Source organism: Microtus ochrogaster, chromosome 5 (assembly GCF_000317375.1).
Source record: "Microtus ochrogaster isolate Prairie Vole_2 chromosome 5, MicOch1.0, whole genome shotgun sequence".
Classification (NCBI taxonomy): Eukaryota; Metazoa; Chordata; class Mammalia; order Rodentia; family Cricetidae; genus Microtus; species Microtus ochrogaster.
The window spans coordinates 25282510-25303566 of NC_022012.1; the positions used below are offsets into that span (position 1 = coordinate 25282510).

At 37.9% G+C, this 21057-nt stretch overlaps 1 protein-coding gene across 4 annotated transcripts in view; it reads left to right on the forward strand.

Moving 5' to 3' along the window:
- Zbtb44 (zinc finger and BTB domain containing 44) overlaps positions 1 to 20424 on the forward strand; it is a 53732-nt gene extending 33308 nt beyond the window's left edge. Inside the window, exons 3-6 of one of the 4 annotated variants that reach the window (XM_013346276.2) lie at positions 6432 to 6516; positions 9293 to 9456; positions 11073 to 11373; positions 13484 to 20424. In XM_013346276.2, coding sequence (XP_013201730.1) covers positions 6432 to 6516; positions 9293 to 9456; positions 11073 to 11373; positions 13484 to 13766 — 833 coding nt within the window. In that variant the 3' untranslated portion in view covers positions 13767 to 20424. The remainder of the gene's footprint in view (positions 1 to 6431; positions 6517 to 9292; positions 9457 to 11072; positions 11374 to 13483) is intronic. The other 3 variants (XM_005346987.2, XM_013346277.2, XM_013346278.2) reach the window with 3 other exon arrangements.
- Positions 20425 to 21057: the final 633 nt, after the last annotated feature.

Genomic DNA, 21057 nt, shown 5'->3' on the forward strand with positions numbered 1-21057 from the left:
TCTGAAAGGGGGAAAAAATGTTGCCAAGATGTATCTTTTTATCCAGAAAGATACGACTGGGGCTGGAGAGATGGTTCAGGGGTTAAGAATGCTTCCTGCTCTTCTAAAGGAATAAATTCAGTTTCCAGCACCCACCAGGTAGCTCACAACTGCCTGCTAACTCCAACTCCAGGAGATCCAGTGCCCTCTTATGGCCCCTGCAGGTAGTGCATTCACACACAGGTAATTAAAAATAATGTTTTTTTTAAAAAATAAAGACACAGAACAATTTGTAGACCGTTTAAAGAAAAAGAGAATCTTAGATGTAATGTCTTCATTACTTTATTGAAAGTATTCAGTTATCTGTATTCACCAAGGACAAATATAAATGACTTTAGATAAGCTAGCAAAGGAATTCTGAATTCTAGAATTCTACCATTAAAAATAAAGTGACTAAAGTTTGCTCAGTTATCTTTTCCAGAAGACCAAAACTCAACTTTATGAGATTGTCAGGAGCTGCTCTGTGTCATTGAAAGCAGTCCCTGCCTGTTTGCCATAGAGTTGGAGGCAGCATGCAGATCTTTTGAAGTATGATCATGCCCATTTGTAAGAGTAAATCATAAGATTCAAAGTAAAATTCCCAAATGTAAAAGACTATTCACTTACATGTCTTTTAGAAGACAACAAAACAATTAGTTTCATCAAGGAACAATTTGCATCTGGTTAAATAGCCAAAATACTCCTAAAAAACCTTACTTATGAGAAGCAAAATAGCCGGAAGGTGGTGGTGTATACCTTTAATCCCAGGCAGAGGCAGGCAGATCTTTGTGAGTTTGAGGCCAGCCAGGTCTACAGAGCAAGTTCCAGAACAGGCTCCAAAGCTACAGAGAAACCCTGTCTCAAAAAAGGGGGGGGAAAAAAAAGACACCAAATAAACCTAGAGGTGGCACACTCTAATCTCAGCACTCGGGAGGCAGACACAGGCGGATCTCTGAATTCGAGGCCAGCTTGGTCTACAAATTAAGTTTTAGGACAACCAGGACTACACTGAGAAACCCTGTCTAAAAAAAAAAAAAAGACAATGAACAAGAAACAAACCCAGCAATTTACCTACCAGGCAAGGGCAGTTTGCATCTCAAAGGATTTGCCCAGCTAGCTTACACCGGAAATAACCACAAAGAAACTGTATTCATTATAACACTGCTTGGCCCATTAGCTCTTGTTTCTTTTTTTTTTTTTTTTTTTTCCGGTCCAGCCGGGTTAAGGAATTAGGGAATTTATGTTGGGCCCTCACGGGCCACGACACTAGTGCACCCCCTATAGCATATAGCAAAAGCTCAGTTAGCTCTTGTTTCTTAATTGGCTAATTCTTATGTCTTAATTTAACCCATTTCTATTAATCTGTCTATTGCCACGTGACTGTGGCTTACCCGGCAGAATTCTAACCAGCGTCCATCTCAGGCAGGATCCTTGTCATCTCTCACTCTGCCTTTCTTCCCAGCATTCAGTTCTATCTTCTCCACCTTCCCAAATTCTGCCCTATCATACCCAAAGCAGTTTCTTTATTCATTAACCAATGAAAGCAACACATGAAGAGAAGAACCTTCTTCTACACCATTTACCCTTTTCTGTTTAAACAAAAAGGAAGGCTTTAACTTTAACATAGTAAAATTACATATTCTAGTCTTCAGTGTTAATCAAAGAGCTTTAATGCATGACAGCTAGACAATCTCCTAGGCTACTATTTCTGTCAGATCCTATCACCAAAGACGAACTATAGTGACCAGTTCACTTCATTGCTTCTTTACAAGGATGATCACACCACAAGGCTTTTAGGGTTTTGGGTTTTTGTTTTTTTCTTTAAGATGATTAAATAGATACCAAATAAAGTTACCGGAAGGACCCCAACTCAAAATGACTTACAGATCACTGGAGCCATTTTTATTTATGACCTTTGTCCAATTCCATGCTGCAAAATACTGCTTGTGTTGGGCAACGTCTTCTGGCTCTGCAATCAAAAGTGCTCCGTTTGCCATCATGATGAACTTCTGCAGTGCTTAGCCAGTGAACCTGTTAAACACAGAACACTGCCACCTTCTCTGCCTTAACGAAAACTGCCAGATGAAATACATTTTCAGATATGGTCTTCTGGCCCAACTTTCTTACAGTGTTGAAGATGAGGACCACAAGAATATACCCTAGCCAAATGGAAGAGGACCATGATAATATCCCACATGGGCATTTGGCCTCACTGGTCATAAAGTATTCCCACTGGTGCCTTGGCCTGACTTAGAGCTATGTGATAGTCAAGATCATAAAGGCCATGATTGTGAACCTTACCACCAGCTGTGTGTACTTGCATTTCAAGAACAATAACCAGCCTTGTATCTTTATTCCAATTCCCTCGACTTTCAGGTTAGTAAGATGGAACTCAAATACTACTAAGCAGGTATGTCAGAAGTAGTGTTTCTCACAGATGAGCTATAAGACACTGTTGATTCTGAAGAATGATATATGTGTGGTGGTAGACTCCAGGGAAAACTAGAAGATCCGAGGGTAATATACTTTTTGTTCCTAAGAAGTCTATTGGCAAGAAAACACAACCATCTGTGATAGCAAGGACTGTAGCCAGTTAGAAGTACTGATGTCCAGAATTTTCAAAAGCCTGAATTCTATCTCTGGAGCCTGTTTGAGCATCACAGGTTTTGTGTCTCAGCTACTGTCCATCTTGTGAACCCTGACTTTGCCTGTCTGCTGCAGTATCTACTCTAGGCTTTTCAATGGTGACCCAAATGACTTCTTATTTTTAACTGTCAACAGCAATCTTCCAAATAACCTACTATTGATCATGAAAGAATGTCTGGACATAAGACCCTGCTGTGCAAGAACCAAGAAAGTCTGGTGTCAGCCATGACAGAACCTTCTTTGCTGTACGCACACTACGCTGTCATTGTATTCTTTGTAGTAGCTGTACATTAGTCTGTGGTAATTCTGAAAAGGTTTAGAATCCTGAATGAGAAACAAAGATTGAAGGAGCTCCACTTTCAGGTTTGCCATTATTTTGAGTTTTGATTGTGAGCCATCAAGTTAGACATCATGCCTGTTGATTCTTTTCTGGAAGAGGTTATTTTTATAGCTCGCGCGCGCTCTCTCTCTCTCTCTCTCTCTCTCTCTCTCTCTCTCTCTCTCTCTCTCTCTCTCTCTCATACAGTATTCTGCCTGCATGTCAGAAGAGGGCACCAGATTTCATCACATGGCTGTGAGCCACCTTATGGTTGCTGGGAATTGAACTCAGGACCTCTGGAAGAGCATCCAGTGCTCTTAACCATTGACCTGTCTCTCCAGCCCTATTTTTTATAATTTTTAAATAGTTTTTCTAGCTCTTTAGAAGCTCTTCCTGTATCCTTGCTGCTCCTCCTTTTTTCCCTTTCTCTGAAAGAATAAGTGAGGTCTTCTGTTGTGTAATCAAAACTTGTAGATTTTCAACTGGGCATGATAGCGTACCTGTACTCCCAGCACTTAAGTGAGGCAGGAGGATTAGAAGTTAAAAGCCAGCCTCTGCTATGTAAGGAATTTGAGACCCACAGGAGCCACATGAGAACCCTGTTTCAGAAAAACCCACACTGAAAGGGCCTCATGATTTTTTTTGGAGGGTTTTGTTTTTTGTTGGTTTTTCGAGGCAAGGTTTCACTGTGTAGCCCTTACTGTCCTGGAACTCTCTGAACCAGGCTGTTTTTGAACACAGAGATTTGCCTGCCTCTGCTTCCCAGGTGCTAGAATTACAGGCCTGCTCTATCACTCCCAACTATGGGCCTTATATTTTTTAAGAATAGTACAAAACTAACTAGTCATAGACTCTCTCGTTGAGGAGAGAATGTTGAGAGCTTTGCTAGACACAGAGGGAAGAGTATGGACACCAGGTTTCTATATGAGTAAGTGCAGGTTTTTTTCAGTCTAAGGTTGCTCACTTTATTTATTTATTTATTTATTTATTTATTTTGTTAAAGATTTATTTATTATGTATACAACATTCTGCCTCCATGTATACCCACACACCAGAGGAGGGCACCAGATCTCATTACAGATGGTTGTGAGCCACCATGTGGTTGCTGGGAATTGAACTCAGGACCTCTGGAAGAGCAGACGGTGCTCTAAACCACTGAGCCATCTCTCCAGCCCGAGGTTGCTCACTTTAAAAGACTGGATTGCTAGGACTAAACCTGCTCCTTGTCCTTTAAACTCTAGGACTAGTCTGTAGCAGTCATCTGTGGCTGTTGGCAGATTAGAAGAGGGAGGAGGAAACTGGGGAGGTAGTTCAGTGGGTAAAACATTTGCCAGAGTTCAGATCTCCTTAGCAACCACATAAAGCCAGGCAAGCATAGGATTTATAATTGCTTAGAAGACAGGACTACCCCACCCCCCAGAGCTGGCTACACTACACTAGCTGTATTGGTGAGTTCAGTGAGAGACTTTACTGAATTCAGTGTATTCAAGAAAGAGCCAGGTGTCTACATTTGGCCTACACACATGACTATATGCATATGAAAGAGAAAGAAAAAACACTTGCCTGAAAAGTGATCACCACTAGATCACACACATACAGTCAGTCATTCTGGGTATGCAACATGTGGACAGGCCAGTAAACTCTGCAATATCCTCTCCCTTATTTTCATGGTTTTTTTTTTTAAAAAAATATTTATTTATTATGTATACAATTTTCTGTCAGTGTGTATGCCTGAAGGCCAGAAGAGGGCGCCAGACCTCTTTACAGATGGTTGTGAGCCACCATGTGGTTGCTGGGAATCAAACTCGGGTCCTTTGGAAGAGCAGGCAATGCTCTTAACCACTGAGCCATCTCTCCAGCCCCTTATTTTCATGTTTTACCAAACCCTTCTTTCTCTAATAGTCTCTATTTTGTCTCTTGTCAACAAAACATTAAAATGATTTAAATGATTTTAGATTCTCAATTCTTTTGCTAAATCCAATCTGCTACCAAAATATTCAATGAGATTTGTTTTTTAGCTAGAATTTTTCTTTTAAATCTTTTATTTTGTATATAATTCATTGTTCTCTGCAATCGTTCAAACCTGTTAAGTGGTTTTCTAGTTTTTTCTAAGTTTCTGTCATCTTTTCCTTGTAGGTGTGTCTCTCTGTTGCCTTGCGTCCTTGCTTACCCTGGTTGTTTGTGGCCTTGTTTTCTGTCTTTTATGAATGTAAGGGATCAGGCCGGCAATGGTGGCACACACCTTTAATCCTAGCACTTGGGAGGCAGAGGCAGGTGAATCTCTTAATTTTAAAGCCAACCTGGTATACAGAGTGAGTTCCAGGACAGCCAGGACTACACAGAGAAACTGACTCTGCTCCCCACCCCCCAAAAAAAAATCCAGACAAATTCATGCAGAAATATAAATATTACTTATACAACACAGTGATAATATCTGTAGGCCTAATCATACAAAGTACCAGAAAATTGGTTATAGAGTTGAAGCAGGTAGGAAAGGAAGTTGAAGCTTTGTATTATGTAGGAAGTAGTAAAGGTTTTGGTTAGACTTGGTAAGTTATATCCTGCCCCAGGTTCTGGTAGAAGGAGTTGTTAGGGACAGAACCCAGGTCATTGCCCATGCTAGGCATTTGATTTACTACTGAGCTACACTCCAGCCCAGCATATATGTAATGACTAAGATAACCAACCAGTAGAAACAGTAGGGAAGGTATAAAATTTCCAATCCAGTAGAGAAGGGAAATTTGGATCATACATAATCAATGAGGACTTGTAGGATGTGGATACTTCATTGTGGCTTGTATGTAGACCACTTAAGTGTTCACTTTTTGTCCTTTTAATTTTTTCCATTATTTGTTTTATGTGTGGGTGTTTTGCCAGCATGTGTCTCTCTGCACCACCTGTATTCTGATGCCCTTAGAGGCCAGAAAAGGTGGTCTTATGCCCCGAAACTGGAGTTAAAGACAGTGGTGAGCTACCATATGAGTGCTGGGAATTGAACCCAGGTTTCTGGAAGAGCAGCCAGTGCTCTTAATGGCTATGCCATCTCTCAGTCTAGACCCCTGTCCTTTAAATTTTTTGTAAACATTATGTGTGACAGTGTACCAACTCTTAAAAGTTCTAAATTATCAAATGCTTTCTTAAAAATATGGTTAAGTATCATTTTAATTTTATATGGATTTCAATTTGCATTTAAATTGTGTTTTCCCAAGGTTTCTATTAAAGAAATATACCTGAAAGAATTTAAATATTAAAACAAAGCTACATTTATTGTCATCTTGCTGGCTTTAAAACAAGTGGATATTTAATCAAAAATAAAATATAAATACTGCTTTTTAATAGAATGTGAACACTAGATAAGTTAGAGGATTGGGTTTGTGGCGTGCAGTTAACATCGTGGCTTATTTGCATCATGCGTTAACAGCTGTCCCTCTTAAAAACCCTTTCACAGGCTCAGTAGATGAAGGAGTTACAGAGGGGTTGCCTACACTTCAAAGCACTTCTAGCACCAATGCTCATGCAGACGATGATGACAGGTTAGTACCAACATAGCATGTCTTTTTCTTATGAAGGTTGTTGGGCTTACAGCTCTAAATTCAGACTTGTATAAGAAATTTATTGAGACTTTATTATAATTTTGCACATTTTCAAATTTGCGTAGTCCCCCACACACCTTATATAATGATTGCTCTCTTGCCTGATACAGTTTCCCCAGTCCTGTTCTACATATCATCCATAATTCCCAAGGAATTGTCTTCATTCAGCTTCTGAGGACTATATTTTCCTGTTTTCATCTCATCACTTCTCATGTAGCCTTCTGTATTTAATCTCTAAGTTCTTTCAACTCTATCTTCAGAATCCTTAGTTCACTTTTCCTCTGTACTATAGTCACATTGATTTATTTAAATCATCTTACTATCATAGTTTTCTTGAAATTGGCCCTTGATTGCATTCTTCACTTAAATTCATTCTCCATGTATTACCAGAGCATTTCATTTCATTTCATTTTTAACTAAGATGCCATGGTTTTTACTTAAATTCTCAATTCTTGCTGGGTGATGGTGGCACACACCTTTAATACCAGCAGGTATTAAAGGCAGAGGCAGGCAGATCTCTGAATTCAAGGCCAGCCTTGTCTACAGAGTGAGTTCTGGGTCAGCCAGGGCTACAACCCTGTCTCTAAAAACAAAAATAAATAAATCTAAATTCTTTGCTGTTTATAAAGTCCTGCATGATTCAAATTTACATGACCCTCATCAGTTCTTAAAACTGTCCATATTGTTCCTGCCTTTGGTCCTTTCTATCTCATAATCTTTTGGTGTGGGAGAATTGTCTGTATTCTGTCAATCATGTCTTAAATAAATGCTGATTGGTCAGGCAGGAAATATGGGCAGGAAAACCAGACAGGAAGTAGAAATGATGTAATGAGAACAGGAGAATTCTGGGAAGGAGAAAGTTGATTCCTCCCACTCCTGCCCAGACCACTGAAGCAGCAGGATGTGATCTGCCCCACTGAAAAAAAGGTACTGAGCCACATGGCTAACCTAGATCAGAAAAATGGGTTAATCAAGATGTGAGAACTAGCCAGTGAGAGGCTAGAGCTAATGGGCCAGTCAGCTTTATAACTTATAGAGATCTCTGTGTGGTTTTTCTCTGGGACTAAATAGCTGGGGGACCTGGCAGGACAAAAACCCCAACAAGCAGGGCCCGTTCATGTTACAATCTTTGCTTAAAATAATTTCTCCCCTGATTTCTACTCACTCTTAATTTTAATAATTTTATATATATGGGTGTTTGGCCTGTGTATATGTTTGTTTACTACATCTCTGCCTGGTACCTGCAGAAGCCAGAAGATGGCAGTACTGGAACTGGGGTTTCAAATGGTTGTAAGGCACCATGTAGGTACAGGGATTCGAACCCTGGTTCTGGAAGAGCAGCCAGTGCTTTTAACAACTGAGCCGTTTGTCCAGCCCCTTCTTTGACTGTGGCCTTCAGATCAATGACATGTCAGTTCTCAGAGACCTTCTGACTGCCAGCTTAAACCAACACCCAATCACTGTTGGATCTTTCTGATTCAATTCTCTACCTTCTGGTCCTTTCTATGATTATTACTTATTTCTCACCACTGAATATAGATTCTACTGAATGAATAATTCCTCATACAGAGAGCAGAACAGTCTTAATACCTATATTTGCTGAAAACTTGAAGAATTCAAAGATATATTATTCTCCAGTAGTTAAACCTTGAAGATTATGAATTAAAATTATTTCATTTAATTAGCAAAGGCGTAAATAAGATCAAGTGTCCTTATTCCTTAATTTTAAATAGTAATCAAACTATCTGTTCTTTGCCAAGTCATGGGAGTATGGAGATGAAATAGCCTTTTCTCTTGAGCTCTGTTGAATTTTCAGGGAAGGAAAGAGGTAGATGATGTAGGGAAGCAGATCATCAACAGTAATCTGCAGGGAGTTTGTACTGTGTTTAGGAGATTACCTCCTAAAACAGTAAGTCAGTGTAGGTTTTCAGGAAGAGAAGGTACTGACTTGTTGGCATGTGGTCTATAGAATTAACCAGACTAGCTTTAATATAAAATATTTAGCTTTAATAAGGGGAAGAAGAGGGAAACTTACAAAGCCAGAGTTTCAGCGAAGCACAAGAAAACAAACAAAGAGGGAAAACAAGCGTACATCGATGGTTTTATAGGCTGTTTGGGGCCCCAGGGGAACACACCCCACAAACAAGGTGATTGGTTGAGATTCCCCATCGCTGACTCAACTACATTTTATAAAATGAGTGGATACTACTTAAGCAAAGAAGGTAGACTTGTAGAGAAAATTCACTGTAGGAAAACACAGCATATGGTACATTAGAGGAATTATTTTGCATCAAGTATATTTTGGGGAGTGAGAGTGACCAAAAAACGAGACTAGATATGGGAAGATAAGAGTTCATATATGAGTAGATTTAGACCCTTTGTGGGGGTTGAGAATTTATTCTGAAAAGACACTTTTAGCAAGATTTAAAGGGGAGGGGATGATAAAGGCCTAAATTAAAACAGGAGCAGAAAGGATGGAATTCAAAAGATTGAAGGGTATCTAAGGTAAAATAACTTGTGATATGTTCTGAGGGGTTTATGTCTATACTGAAAGATGCAGGCATTTTGGACAGTAATATTGCTTAACAAATATTTCTAAGTGAAACTCTTTGTAAAAGTCTTTGTTTTTCCTCTTTTTGCTTAGCATTGGGCTTCAGAGATGTGTGTTCAACTTAAAAATCAGAGCCTGGTTTCCTTCTTTGGTTTATTTTTTTAGATTGGAAAATGTTCAGTATCCCTACCAACTCTACATTGCTCCTTCTACCAGCAGTACAGAACGACCAAGTCCAAATGGTCCAGACAGACCTTTTCAATGTCCAACCTGTGGGGTTCGATTCACCCGTATTCAGAACCTAAAACAGCACATGCTTATCCACTCAGGTAATCTTTGATGTTGTTGCATAAGGGGCATACCAAAACATTTGATTTTGCAATCCCAATTAAAATAGAATTTGTACTGGACATACCGGCCCATGCCTGTAATCCCACCACTCAGTAGACAGAAGCAGAAAGATCCAGAATTTGAGATCAGCTTGGACTATGTAATATAATAGAAAGCCTCCATCCCAGAAAGGGGGGTGGGAAAGGAAGTGGAGGCTTAGTGGAATAAGGGAGGTGTATTAGAGAACAGGGAAAAAAAGTTAAAAGTACAGAGAAGTCAGATGACACTAGGTTGGCTATCTATGGTCTCCCCCTACCCCCAAATTGTGATAGTGACTATAATGATACTGTTAATGTACTTTATAACTCCCTTCTTATTAAGCTGGGCATAGTGGTGCACACCTTTAATCCCGGCAATCAGGAGACAGAGGCAGGTGGATCTCTTCTTGAGTTCGAGGGCCAGCCTAGTCTACAAAGTGAGTTCCAGGACTGTAGGGCTGTTACACAGAGAACAAAACTCCCCTTATTAATATCTAACAATATTAAATACTCAAAAGCGTATTCACCATAAAGTGAGCCTATCATGATCATAACATACAGAGATGTATGTAATCTTATTTCTATCTAAAGTAGTATCTTAATTTTCTTGTTGCTGTGATAAAATACCCTGAGAAAAGCAACTTTAAAGAATAGGTTTATTTGGCTCACAGTTCCAGGCTACAATAAGTACATCATGGCAAGGAAGTCATAACAGCCGGGACTTGAGAGAACAGTCTTGATCCAGTGAATAATGTATGCATGGGAGTATCCATTTTGCCCTGTTTGCTAATACAGTCCAGGATTCCCTGCTCAGGAAAAGATCTCACTGGCAATGAAGCTAGATCTTCCCACACCAATTAACTTACTAAAGATAAATCCTCAAAGACATGCCCAGAGGACCATGAATCATGACATGCCCTACATGAATCCTAACAGATAGGTTTCAGTGTAAACCTCTCTAATGAAATATATTTTCTTATTGGGGAGTTGGGTGTCTAAGTGGTATAGTTTAAGTGTGTTTTGTGGCTAGAGGTTTGACTCCATGGTAGGAAATCAGGGCAGGAACTAACAAACATAAAATCCCTAGAGGAATGCTGCTTGCTCACAAGCTCATACTTAGCTAGTTTTCTTATACAGCCTAGAACCACACACTCTAGAGAGTGATGCTACCCACAGTGGGCTGGGGCTTTTCTACATAAGTTAGTGATCTAGACAGTCCCCCACAGAGATACAAGCTAATCTGATCACGAAATTCCTAAATTGAGATTTCATTCTGATGTGACTCTAACCTGTTGTCATGCTGACAGTTAACGCTAACAGGACAATTAATTCATTTTTGAAGTTTCTAAATACATGATTCAGAAAACAATTCAATAGATAGTACCCAGTACCTCCCCATTTTGCCCTTTTTTAAGCACTAGTGACTTCAAATATTCTGGAACATCTCTGAAAAATGTTAGTCTGTTTTATTGGCATTTTTTTCAATTATAATAAAATTGTTATTCAGAAATGTGACGTCTTAGAACCTTTTAGTTTATTTTAGTTTTCAGATGGTATTTTGCTGTTTTGTTTTATAGGAATTAAACCATTTCAGTGTGACCGCTGTGGAAAAAAGTTCACCAGGGCTTACTCGCTAAAGATGCATCGCCTAAAGCATGAAGGTAAACGCTGTTTCCGGTGCCAGATATGTAGTGCCACTTTCACTTCCTTCGGGGAATATAAACACCATATGAGGGTTTCCCGGCACATTATCCGCAAGCCTCGGATTTACGAGTGCAAAACATGTGGCGCCATGTTCACCAACTCTGGAAATTTAATCGTGCACCTGAGGAGTCTGAACCATGAAGCATCAGAGCTAGCAAACTACTTCCAGAGCAGGTGAGGTGCACAGCGAAAACCCAACCAGGAAAACTGCTTTCTAAATCTCCTGCTTTAGGGCAGCCTCTGTTCTGTTAGCAGGTTGCCAGCTAATTAGTCACATCCATTTTCAGTTGCCACTGTGCATATATACTCTGATCTCCTGATCTGATGTGCTTTTACTAAATCTCCTAAGAGACAAAGTCATATATGTTGTATAGTTGTATAGTATTAAAAAATATTTACTACAAAACAAATAGTAAAAATATCCCCACAGAAGACTCTTGAATATTTTTTTAGTGAGGTTAAATAAATTTCTATATTGGATTTTAACTAAATTTTACTAGCAGTATCTTAGTAATAAGCAGTTCAGACTAGCCGCTAGCAAAGTTCCTCAGCACCACCCCTCCTATTTAATATCTTATGTTGCTGGGTGATGACGGTGACCCATAACTTCAGTGCCTGCACTCAGGAGGCAGACTCAGGCAGATCCCACCTGGTTCATCGAGTTTGGTTTCAGGACAGCCAGTGGTATACAGAGAAAACCTATCTTGAAAAAGGAAAAAGAAAAAATTGAAATCTTACGTAAAGGAATATCCATTGATCAATAAAAAGCATTGTTTGACAGCTATTACCATGGATGTGATTAGATCCAGTAAGTCTCCTGTTTTTCTTAGTTTAGTGCTCTGGCTTTTAGCATTAATAATTTATTATGATATTACCTTTCTGATTTATAGGTTGTGCAAGTAAATATGGTTCTATTTCTAGCTCTGCTGTTGATTGAGCATGTCAGGTATCATTTAAAATTTAGCTGAAGATAAAACACAAGTTTTAATAAGATGGTATCTAAATCCTCCTTAGATATAAAACTATTATGTGTGTTTTTTAATACTTCCTAGGAATTCTACCTCTGTAGAAAGCCTTAGTTTCTCAAATATAAAAATCCTTCTAAATCCTTAGTTTTTTTTTGGGGGGGGGTCGATTTATCTTCTCTTTTTAAAAAAAATCTTTTCAGTTCCAAATTATTCATGAATAGATTTTGTTTTTCCCCTTTAAACCAGGCATTCATTTTATTTAATCACTTCTGATTCTGAATATGATTGTCTCTAAATCCAGATTATATACTTAATAAACATAGTTGTTTAGGAATAAAATAGTTCGGTTTCACTACTCCTTTGTGTATATTTCCCATATAGGGCCCTGTATCTTATACTGCTCTTGTCTAACCCATGAAGACTATTTAGGAAATACAGCACAAGACATTAGAAATTACTTTGCAGACAGAGAAACAGATTTTATTAATACTGAATTCTCAAATTATTAAGTGGTTACTTCAAATGTGTTATTGACAGATCTAGCATAATATCCTCTTAAGTTCAGCAGTGAAGGTTTTTTGGTTGTGTTTTGTTTTTCAATACAGGGTTTCTCTGTGTAGCCTTTGTTGTTCTGGAACTAGCTCTATAGACCAGGCTCGTGTTGAACTCACAGAGATCCACCTACTTCCGCCTTCCACGTGCTGGGGTTAAAGCATGTACCACCACCACCCAACACAGTGAAAGTTTAAATAAAATATCTGACTTATTTTTAATAAGAGGTTCTTTCTAAATTCTTACTATTAAAAGGTAATTTATTACTGTTTCCATATACTAAATCTGCTAGTAAAATGAGCACTATTTTCTCCATCTTTCAGCTTCACATAGTAGAATATATGTAACATCATCTATGCATAAGGACTTAGCTTCTTAGCTAACCTCTATCCAGTTGGTAATATAGAGGGAGGTTTATATATACCTCCTATTCAGTGTGTGTTCCAAGAGAAGTTAAACATTTACATTAGTCACATGATTTTTGCTTTAGTGAAGTGCCACTTACGTTATATACAGACTCCTGTACGTAAATTCAGAAAGACCCAATGGTCCAAAGAACCACTGGAAGTAACCATTAATCTTTTTTATTGCTCATAGGGAGCTGTGATGCATCTACTGAATGACTTCAGTTCATATTCAGGAAAGCTTATTAACAACTTCATTGAAGAATTAGTGAAACAAAAAGTTCTCTTGTTTTACAAATGACATTTCTTTATTGTGGTTTGAAAATTAATTCTGTATTTTATTCTTTGCCTTTCGTTTAGTGATTTCTTAGTGCCGGACTACTTAAACCAGGAGCAAGAAGAGACTCTTGTTCAGTATGATCTTGGAGAAAACACTTTTGAAAGTAACTCTTCTGTTCAAATGCCTGTGATTTCACAGGTCTCCTCAACCCAGAATTGTGAAAGTTCTTTCCCTTTGGGGTCTCTTGGTGGGCTTGCAGAGAAGGAGGAGGATGTGCAAGACCAGCCAAAGACCAGTGCTCATGCTGAGGCCACCCAAGATGACCCCCCAAAGTCAGAGCTGTCTTCTATAACTATCGAGTAATTTTGTGATTTGGCCTTGGTTTTGGTTTTTGGAAAGTGCCTGTGCTTGGTCTTTAATGTTTAAAGTTAACTTTTTAAACAAAGAAGGGTACCCTTTGTAAGCCCTGAAATTGGAGGATTGCTTTGTTTTTTTGTTTTTTGTTTTTTTCATAGCTGAGAGATTGCTTCTGTATGTATACAATAAGGTAACATTGAAACAGAATATAAACTCTGAGAGTTAAAGAGAAGCAGCTGATTTCAAACATGGCAATTCTTCCCATTGTTAAATTGGGCAGCAGCAGATACAGAAGAAACCAGGTTACTGTTGACTTTCCTGAGATAAGAGGGCTCATGGGAAGTTAGTAAACAGAATTTGGCAATGCCTAAGTAAATGTTTACTCCTAGATGCAGGGTGTTATAAACCCTGTAGTTTTGGAAGTATTTATGGTAATTTTTTCAAATGAAGGTAAATAACTTTTGAAATCCAGCATATTCTTTTTTTAAGCCATTATAAATTTTCATGGTGAAAAATTGGTATCGGGCAGGCATTTCCTGTACCTTTATAGTACCACTCCAAAGGCTAAGAGGTGTGATTGAGAGAAGTCAGGCTGTGCATGGAATGGCCAGGGTACAGAATGAGGTATGTATACCCCAGCTTTATAGGAATTGTTTTAATACTGTTTTTCTTACTAGAATGAATGTTTACCTGGCTAACTAGGACATTGCCCAGATAAGTGTCCTATTGTCCTTCAACAGTACTTTCACTTGCATATACTATTGTGCTGCCATATAAAAGAAAAATATTGAAGATATTCTATATTTTATATATAGGTTTATGTATTGTTGGGGATGTTTATGCTGTGCTGTTTTGGACAAAATAAAAGAATTCTGTTTTGAGGCTACATTCTTAACCCAACTAAGATTGTTTACAAGATCACATATGACAACAGTACATTGTTCTTATTCTAAAATGGTTTGAGGTATTGCCAAGTTTGTTAAAAGCGGTTATAGTTTTCACAGGATGTAAGCAATAATGTGAGAGATAAGAAGAGGTTGTAAGATGATCATCCGTGACACAGAAATTGGGGGTTGTTAAAGACTAAAACCCAAAAACTTTGCTACTCAGATGATAACATTTATATAATACCCTAGTTTGGGATATACTTTTCTTATCTGGTGCCACTAAAGCCTCTTCGATCTGAAATATTTATGAGTCCATGAATAATAAACTTTTGAGTAATTTTTCTGTATAGAAAATCACCCCAAGTTTCATTATTATGATAGCACCTGATGGGCTAGAAAATAGAAACAACATATGTTTGTTGTTTGTTTGACTTTGGATACTTTGTTCTGTTTTGTGACAGGATCATATGTCACCATATGACAGGCTGGCCCAGAACTCACGATCCTCTTGCCTCAGTTCCCTCACAGCTCTTGCTAGCATTATATATTATAGACACTCGTCACATACCCAGAGGAAACTGGAGTCTCTTAGTCAAACACATGTCTGAATTTTGTTCCAATGCCAGACCTTAGTTACTTTTTACATTATAGTAGCCTATTTCTTTAAAATTTATTGATTCTATAATTTAGTTTCTTTCTCTTTGTCCATATTTTGCTACCTTCTACTTTTTCTTCTTAATATTGAGAATTGGACCCAGGACCTTGGACAGCATGAGCATACTATCTTTCACTGAGACACAACCCTTTCCTTTCTTTCTAGTTTTTCATCTGACTCACTTGCTCCCAAACATAGAGAAAAATCAACTATGAAAGTCAGTAATTTTTACTTTACTGCCAAAAATGATATTCTAAAACTCAGAATCCTATTTTAGAATGGCAAAGATGTGTGTATAATTCTTGTGATCAAGAATTATATTTTTGGTTCCAAGTTTTATTATTTTGTTAAGAGTCACAAAAAAGAAGAAGAAGAATAAATCAGAGACGAACTGTTGAATTCTTTTCAGATTTTTTGGTTGAAAGTGTTTCAGTCTACCCTCTCCTAAGAATTCTTGAGTTAGGATGTCCCTGGCAGCCCCCTGTGAAGGACACTCCTCACTATGAACTTTCATTGCTGATGACAAATCTTGTAGCCAGCCTTTGTGAAAGATTGGAGTATACCGTGAAAACACTTGTAGTTAGTTGCCAACTGCCCAAATATTTTATAAAGGTGCCTGACCAGAGTTTAATATAAAATGATACAAAGGCCTTTTTCTGTTCTAGTGAGAATCTACATCTTTGAGGGCATTTGTTTATGGGTCTATAATAGGAAACACAACTGCAAGAGATCATTTTATATGTAGTAACATTTAATGTTTATTGAAAGTTGATGTCAGAAAGAATGCCTTGATAAGTACTTTTTACCAGAATGTATGGAAAACATTTTGAAGAGATGAAAGCCAGTCATATGATCCCTTCCATAGAAACCACCACGGTAACCAAGCAGAAGAGCATTCTTGTTTATAATATTTAAGGTAACTAGCTTTCATAAGGCCTAAGAGTGTAACTTTGTGATATTTAAAGGGCTTAAATTTTAGAATGAAGGAGATATTACTTTTTTTAAAAAAGCTAAGCATTTTATACAAAAAAAGCTTTTGTTTTCAGTTTTTTCCCAATTATCAAATGGATAGGATGTGTTTGAGGAGTAAGGTTTTTACCATGGTATTAGGTCTGGCCCCTCCTGTCACATTGCAAATCCAAATGCATATCACTTGTATATGCCAGTGATTCTACTGATGCAAAGACAAATTGACCATGGCTTTTACTTTCTGCTTTTAAACTTTTCAAGAAATGAATGTAGATAAATGTTGCTATCCACAAATGTGTTTGGATGAATATCTCTTATTTGGCCATTTTAAGTAGTCCCAATTTTTATTTCAAGTAACCACAGTTCATTATATTAACTCGCTTTTGTTTTGGGTTTTTGGAGGGTGGCGTTTGGTTTTAAGTTCACAGTTTTGTTAAAACAAAATGAACTAAAATATTTAAATGGCCTCATTTCAGTCTTAAGTTTGAACATAACTCCCATTAAATAGGTTCAATGTTAAGATACTTTGTTATTAAAGACCAACAAACAAAAATACTTGTATTTTATTAATGTTTTACGAAATAGAGTGAAGTAATCAATGCCTCTGATGAGCTGAGTCATTGGTAACCCAGTTACTGTCTAAACTGCTGAGCCAGGCTCTCCTGTTCCCGAAACTGATCCCATTCCTATAGTAAGTCTTTCGCTCCTTTAAGAAAGAAAAAAAAAACTTATTTTATTCTATTAACCTAATAGGAGCTACTTGTGCAGTTAGTGGCTTCTGTGTTGGTTTAGTCTGTTAGCTGTGAGTTTCCACAAGGTACGTCATCGTGCAGTGTCATGGTAGACAGCAGGTCTCTACTAGTGTCACAGGATTGTTTCTTAGGACGACAGATGAACGGTCCTGATATTTTAACTGAAGAGATTTTGATTTGTGGAAGTAGTGAACAGGCATATTGGAAATTTCCATTGGTACTGCATCATCTGCCAAAGGGGCCTTAAAACTCTGAAGTATACCATCTGAGTGAAGGAACGAGTTTTGAGCTCTTAACTCGGGGTGGGGAAGAGATTAGGAAAGCTCACATACGGAGCAAGCCGCCCAGAGGTGGAGGAGGAAAATGGGTTCTCAAGGTAAGTTGCTGACATCAGGGTTTTTTTATATTTTCATAATTAGTAAGAGAATGTGTAGAAGCCAGAAGGCACTGGAAGAATTGGGGGATCAGAGAGATTTTATCATGGTAAAGACAACTATGAGGAACATTTATATTTACCACTAAACACGGGTTTTAGGAAAGATCATCAAAATTAAGATTCCTTATTTTGCTTTTGTCATTTTCTGTCATTCTTGACAGAATGTAGTGACATGGAATTTCTTTTAAAAAAAATCCTCAGCAAAATAAATTTGCCAAAATGATAATAGTTCAAATAAACAGTAAAGTGGAGCTGAGCCAGTCCTCATACAGGCTGGGGTAGGCTGTGGGTGTTTCATTACATAGAGGTTAAGATTTTTGCTGTGACCCTGAAGAGTTAAACTATGCTGAACAAGGAATTGGCACCAGCTATCACCAGTAATAATATTTTTATTTATTAATTTATACTAATGTGATAAGTTAGATGTTTCCCCTATATCATAATTCTGTCTTTATAACAGAAAAAGATAGTTCCATAGTTTTAGAAATAGTTGTTGTAGCAATTTCAGACAGTGCACTGGAGCTTTGGTTTTGGCAACATCTGGGCAGCGAAGCTATCTTCATTTGTTTCTGTGACTTCATTACACTCTGAGTAAGGCCCAGGCCAGCAGACACCAGGCTTCCTGTACACAACAGTTTACAAAGAACTTAGTTCAGACCATGGTTGAAAACATTGAAATTAATATTTTTATTAATTAAAATATAAAATTAAAGTTTAAGGTGAAATTTTCTTTTTAATTTTAGTGCCTAGTTTATATAAAGTCAAGTCCTTTATTTCTTTATTAAGTTAACTAGCTTTGCTAAAGCCCTGGGCTCAGTTGTGATGTCTTACTGGTAAAATCACTGGTAATCATTTGAGGAGCTATAGTATCATGATTCTTACTAAACTCCTTTGTTTTTTCAAATGCCAGTCTGACCGTACCTAGAACTTGAAAAGTCATCGTGTGAATGAATGTTGGTTACCAAATTGCATCACCTGCTGAGGAGTCGGCCTCCCTGCACTAGGGCGGGTTGTGTTGTCTTCAAGACAGGGAAGCTGTTTTTGTAGTTCTCATTTCCAGAGAGAGCCTTTTCTGTGACTGGTGTGTGAGCATGCCTTCTCCAGGATTGTCATTTTAGGTAGCAGTTTTCAAGTTGACAGACATCAAGGGGCGCCTCTCACACTGAGCATGCACCGCAGTCTTGAAAGGTGCACTGCGCTTCTGCTCCCTGGAGTGACTGGCATCGGATATTTAAAAGTGAAATCTTAAACTTTGGTTTTTGCTTATACAGAATGATGGCTTCTAATGTTTAAAGAAACAGCAATCCCTGATGGGGTAAAATTTGGTTTTGACCCAAGTTCCAATGATGTATTTAGTTTGCTGGCACTGGTGTCGCCTGTTGCATCAGCTAGATATTGCCTGCCTCTTTGTTAGGCACCCTTGTGGCACCTTATGTTCACCTTGAGGGATAGTATGTGGCCTCTTGGTGCCTCTACTATCTTTTCAAAAGCCATTTTATAAAAATCTTAGGTACCCTATTTTAATATTTAAATATATATATTTGTGAAAAATACTTTTAGAATAGACTTTTTTTTAAACATTAAAATTCCTGTATTCCCATTTTTAAGAGTAAACTAAAGCTTTTCCAGGCTTAGGAAGTATCTTTTTTTAGACCCATAATAAGAAAGTCAGTTTGAGGTAAGAAACTGGAGAGTTCAATGATAGGGAAAAAGATGTCTGGTGAGGGGAGACAAATTTAAAGGTGAAAACAATTGCTTTGATGTAACAAAGGAATTTTTAAAATAAAACTGCGATTTTGTCTCTAATTTCGTATTTGCTGCTACAGTAGCTCACTATTTTACAGGGCTAATATATGAATCCGGCCCCCTTTAGAAACTGGAGTCCTTTCTAATAGAAGCAGCCTGGAAAGAGACTGCACGGGTCTGCCAGACGGTGGCGGAGTGTTCCGTGTAGCTGATGCATGCTTTAATATTTGCCTGTAGCTGGCAGCACGGAGGTCAGGGAAGCTTCCTACCCTGCCAGCTAGAGCAGTAATGACTCTTGGGGAACTGGCATCTGTGAAGCAGGCCAAAGAGGGGACTTCTGAGGAGAAAATGTGAATTCAGTTACATGAACGAGTGTTTCCATGTCCTCTACCCCTCTCCACTGTGCCAGTCCCCAGCTCACCAGCTTTGTACCAGGTGTCGTCATCTCATTCAAGTATAGCTTTACTTGGTGACAGTGGCCATAGCTAAACTACTTGGCATGTTTGACTTCCTACAAATGGTCTTAAATTTTATTTTGTTTGATTTCCTTTAAAAAAAATGTATACAGTGTCATACATAACTTCACATTTTATATACTGGTATCTGGCTATTAGTATTTTACAGAAACCATGGTTCTTGGTGACTACATATATATATATTTTTGTGACTTTTTTGTAAACTAAGTGCCGTTTCAACGTTACAATCATTTTTAGAGTTATTGTAATCAATGTGAATATCATGTTTTTTCAAATCTGTTCTGAGCCTAGTGATTGCTTTGTGAACATACGTGTATTGTATATATTCTGTATAGTTAATACTGTACTGAAATATTAGCTTGTTTGATATGAGAAAAGTATGTATTGAGTACTTTTTTGCTGGCCTGATTGCTTAATCTTTTTTTAAAAAAGATTTAAACTTTTTTTTTTTAATCTTTAAACTGGCCTTTATTACATGATCACAAATAAAGTTGCAGTTAGAAGGGATGGACAGGTAAAAATTAATCTTGAGTGTTTTGGATAGAAACATGAAACAAAGATTGTTTTTTCTTTTTCATCATTAAAATGTCTTACTGGTGTTTTATGAAAGAAGTTTTCCTGCTGTTGTCATTGACTGCTGACTAGAAGGAGGACCTGGTTACTGAGTATGTGCAGTCTAGAGACGTTTACACTGCACCACACCTGTCATCTGCCCGGGTGCAGATCCTATCGTACCATGTTCAAAGAGGGCAGCTGAAGAAGCTGTCAGGACATGAAGCTAGGAGCCAGGTTCCTGGGTAAAAGTACTTACTGGGTGGTGGGCTGCCTCTGAGCTTTTTAAAAATTATTTTTCTATTTAATATTGACTAGAGATACATTGCTGCCATTTCAGTGATGACTCACGAACAGGATCAAAACAAGTGGGAAATGGAAAAGCTTACTGTGGAAGTGTAGTGCCCATGCAAAGGAAATGACTGTCATGAGCTCAGTCAACCAGGACCATTTTAGTCAGTTAGGTTCAGAGACAGACGTGTTTTAAGAAGTGCTTTGGTAGTAGGCACTGTTAACAAGTTTATCAGATGTCTAAAAGTCAGCAGACTGGTTCCTTGATATCCTGAACCATAATTGATAGGGCAGAGGGAGAATACAAAATGATTTTATCTTGCTGTTTTTATGAATAGAAAGATTTAAAGAATGATACTAAAAGCAGTAATTGGTTAGAGTTAAAATTAATGATTGGAGCCTTTTATAAACAACGTTTGTTCTAAGAAAAACAAAGTAGCAAATTATAAACCTACTAAACTTAAAGGAGGGGAGGTGTGCATAAATCTCTCATAATGTAGTGGTTCTTTTTCATATCAATAAAGTTCATAGGT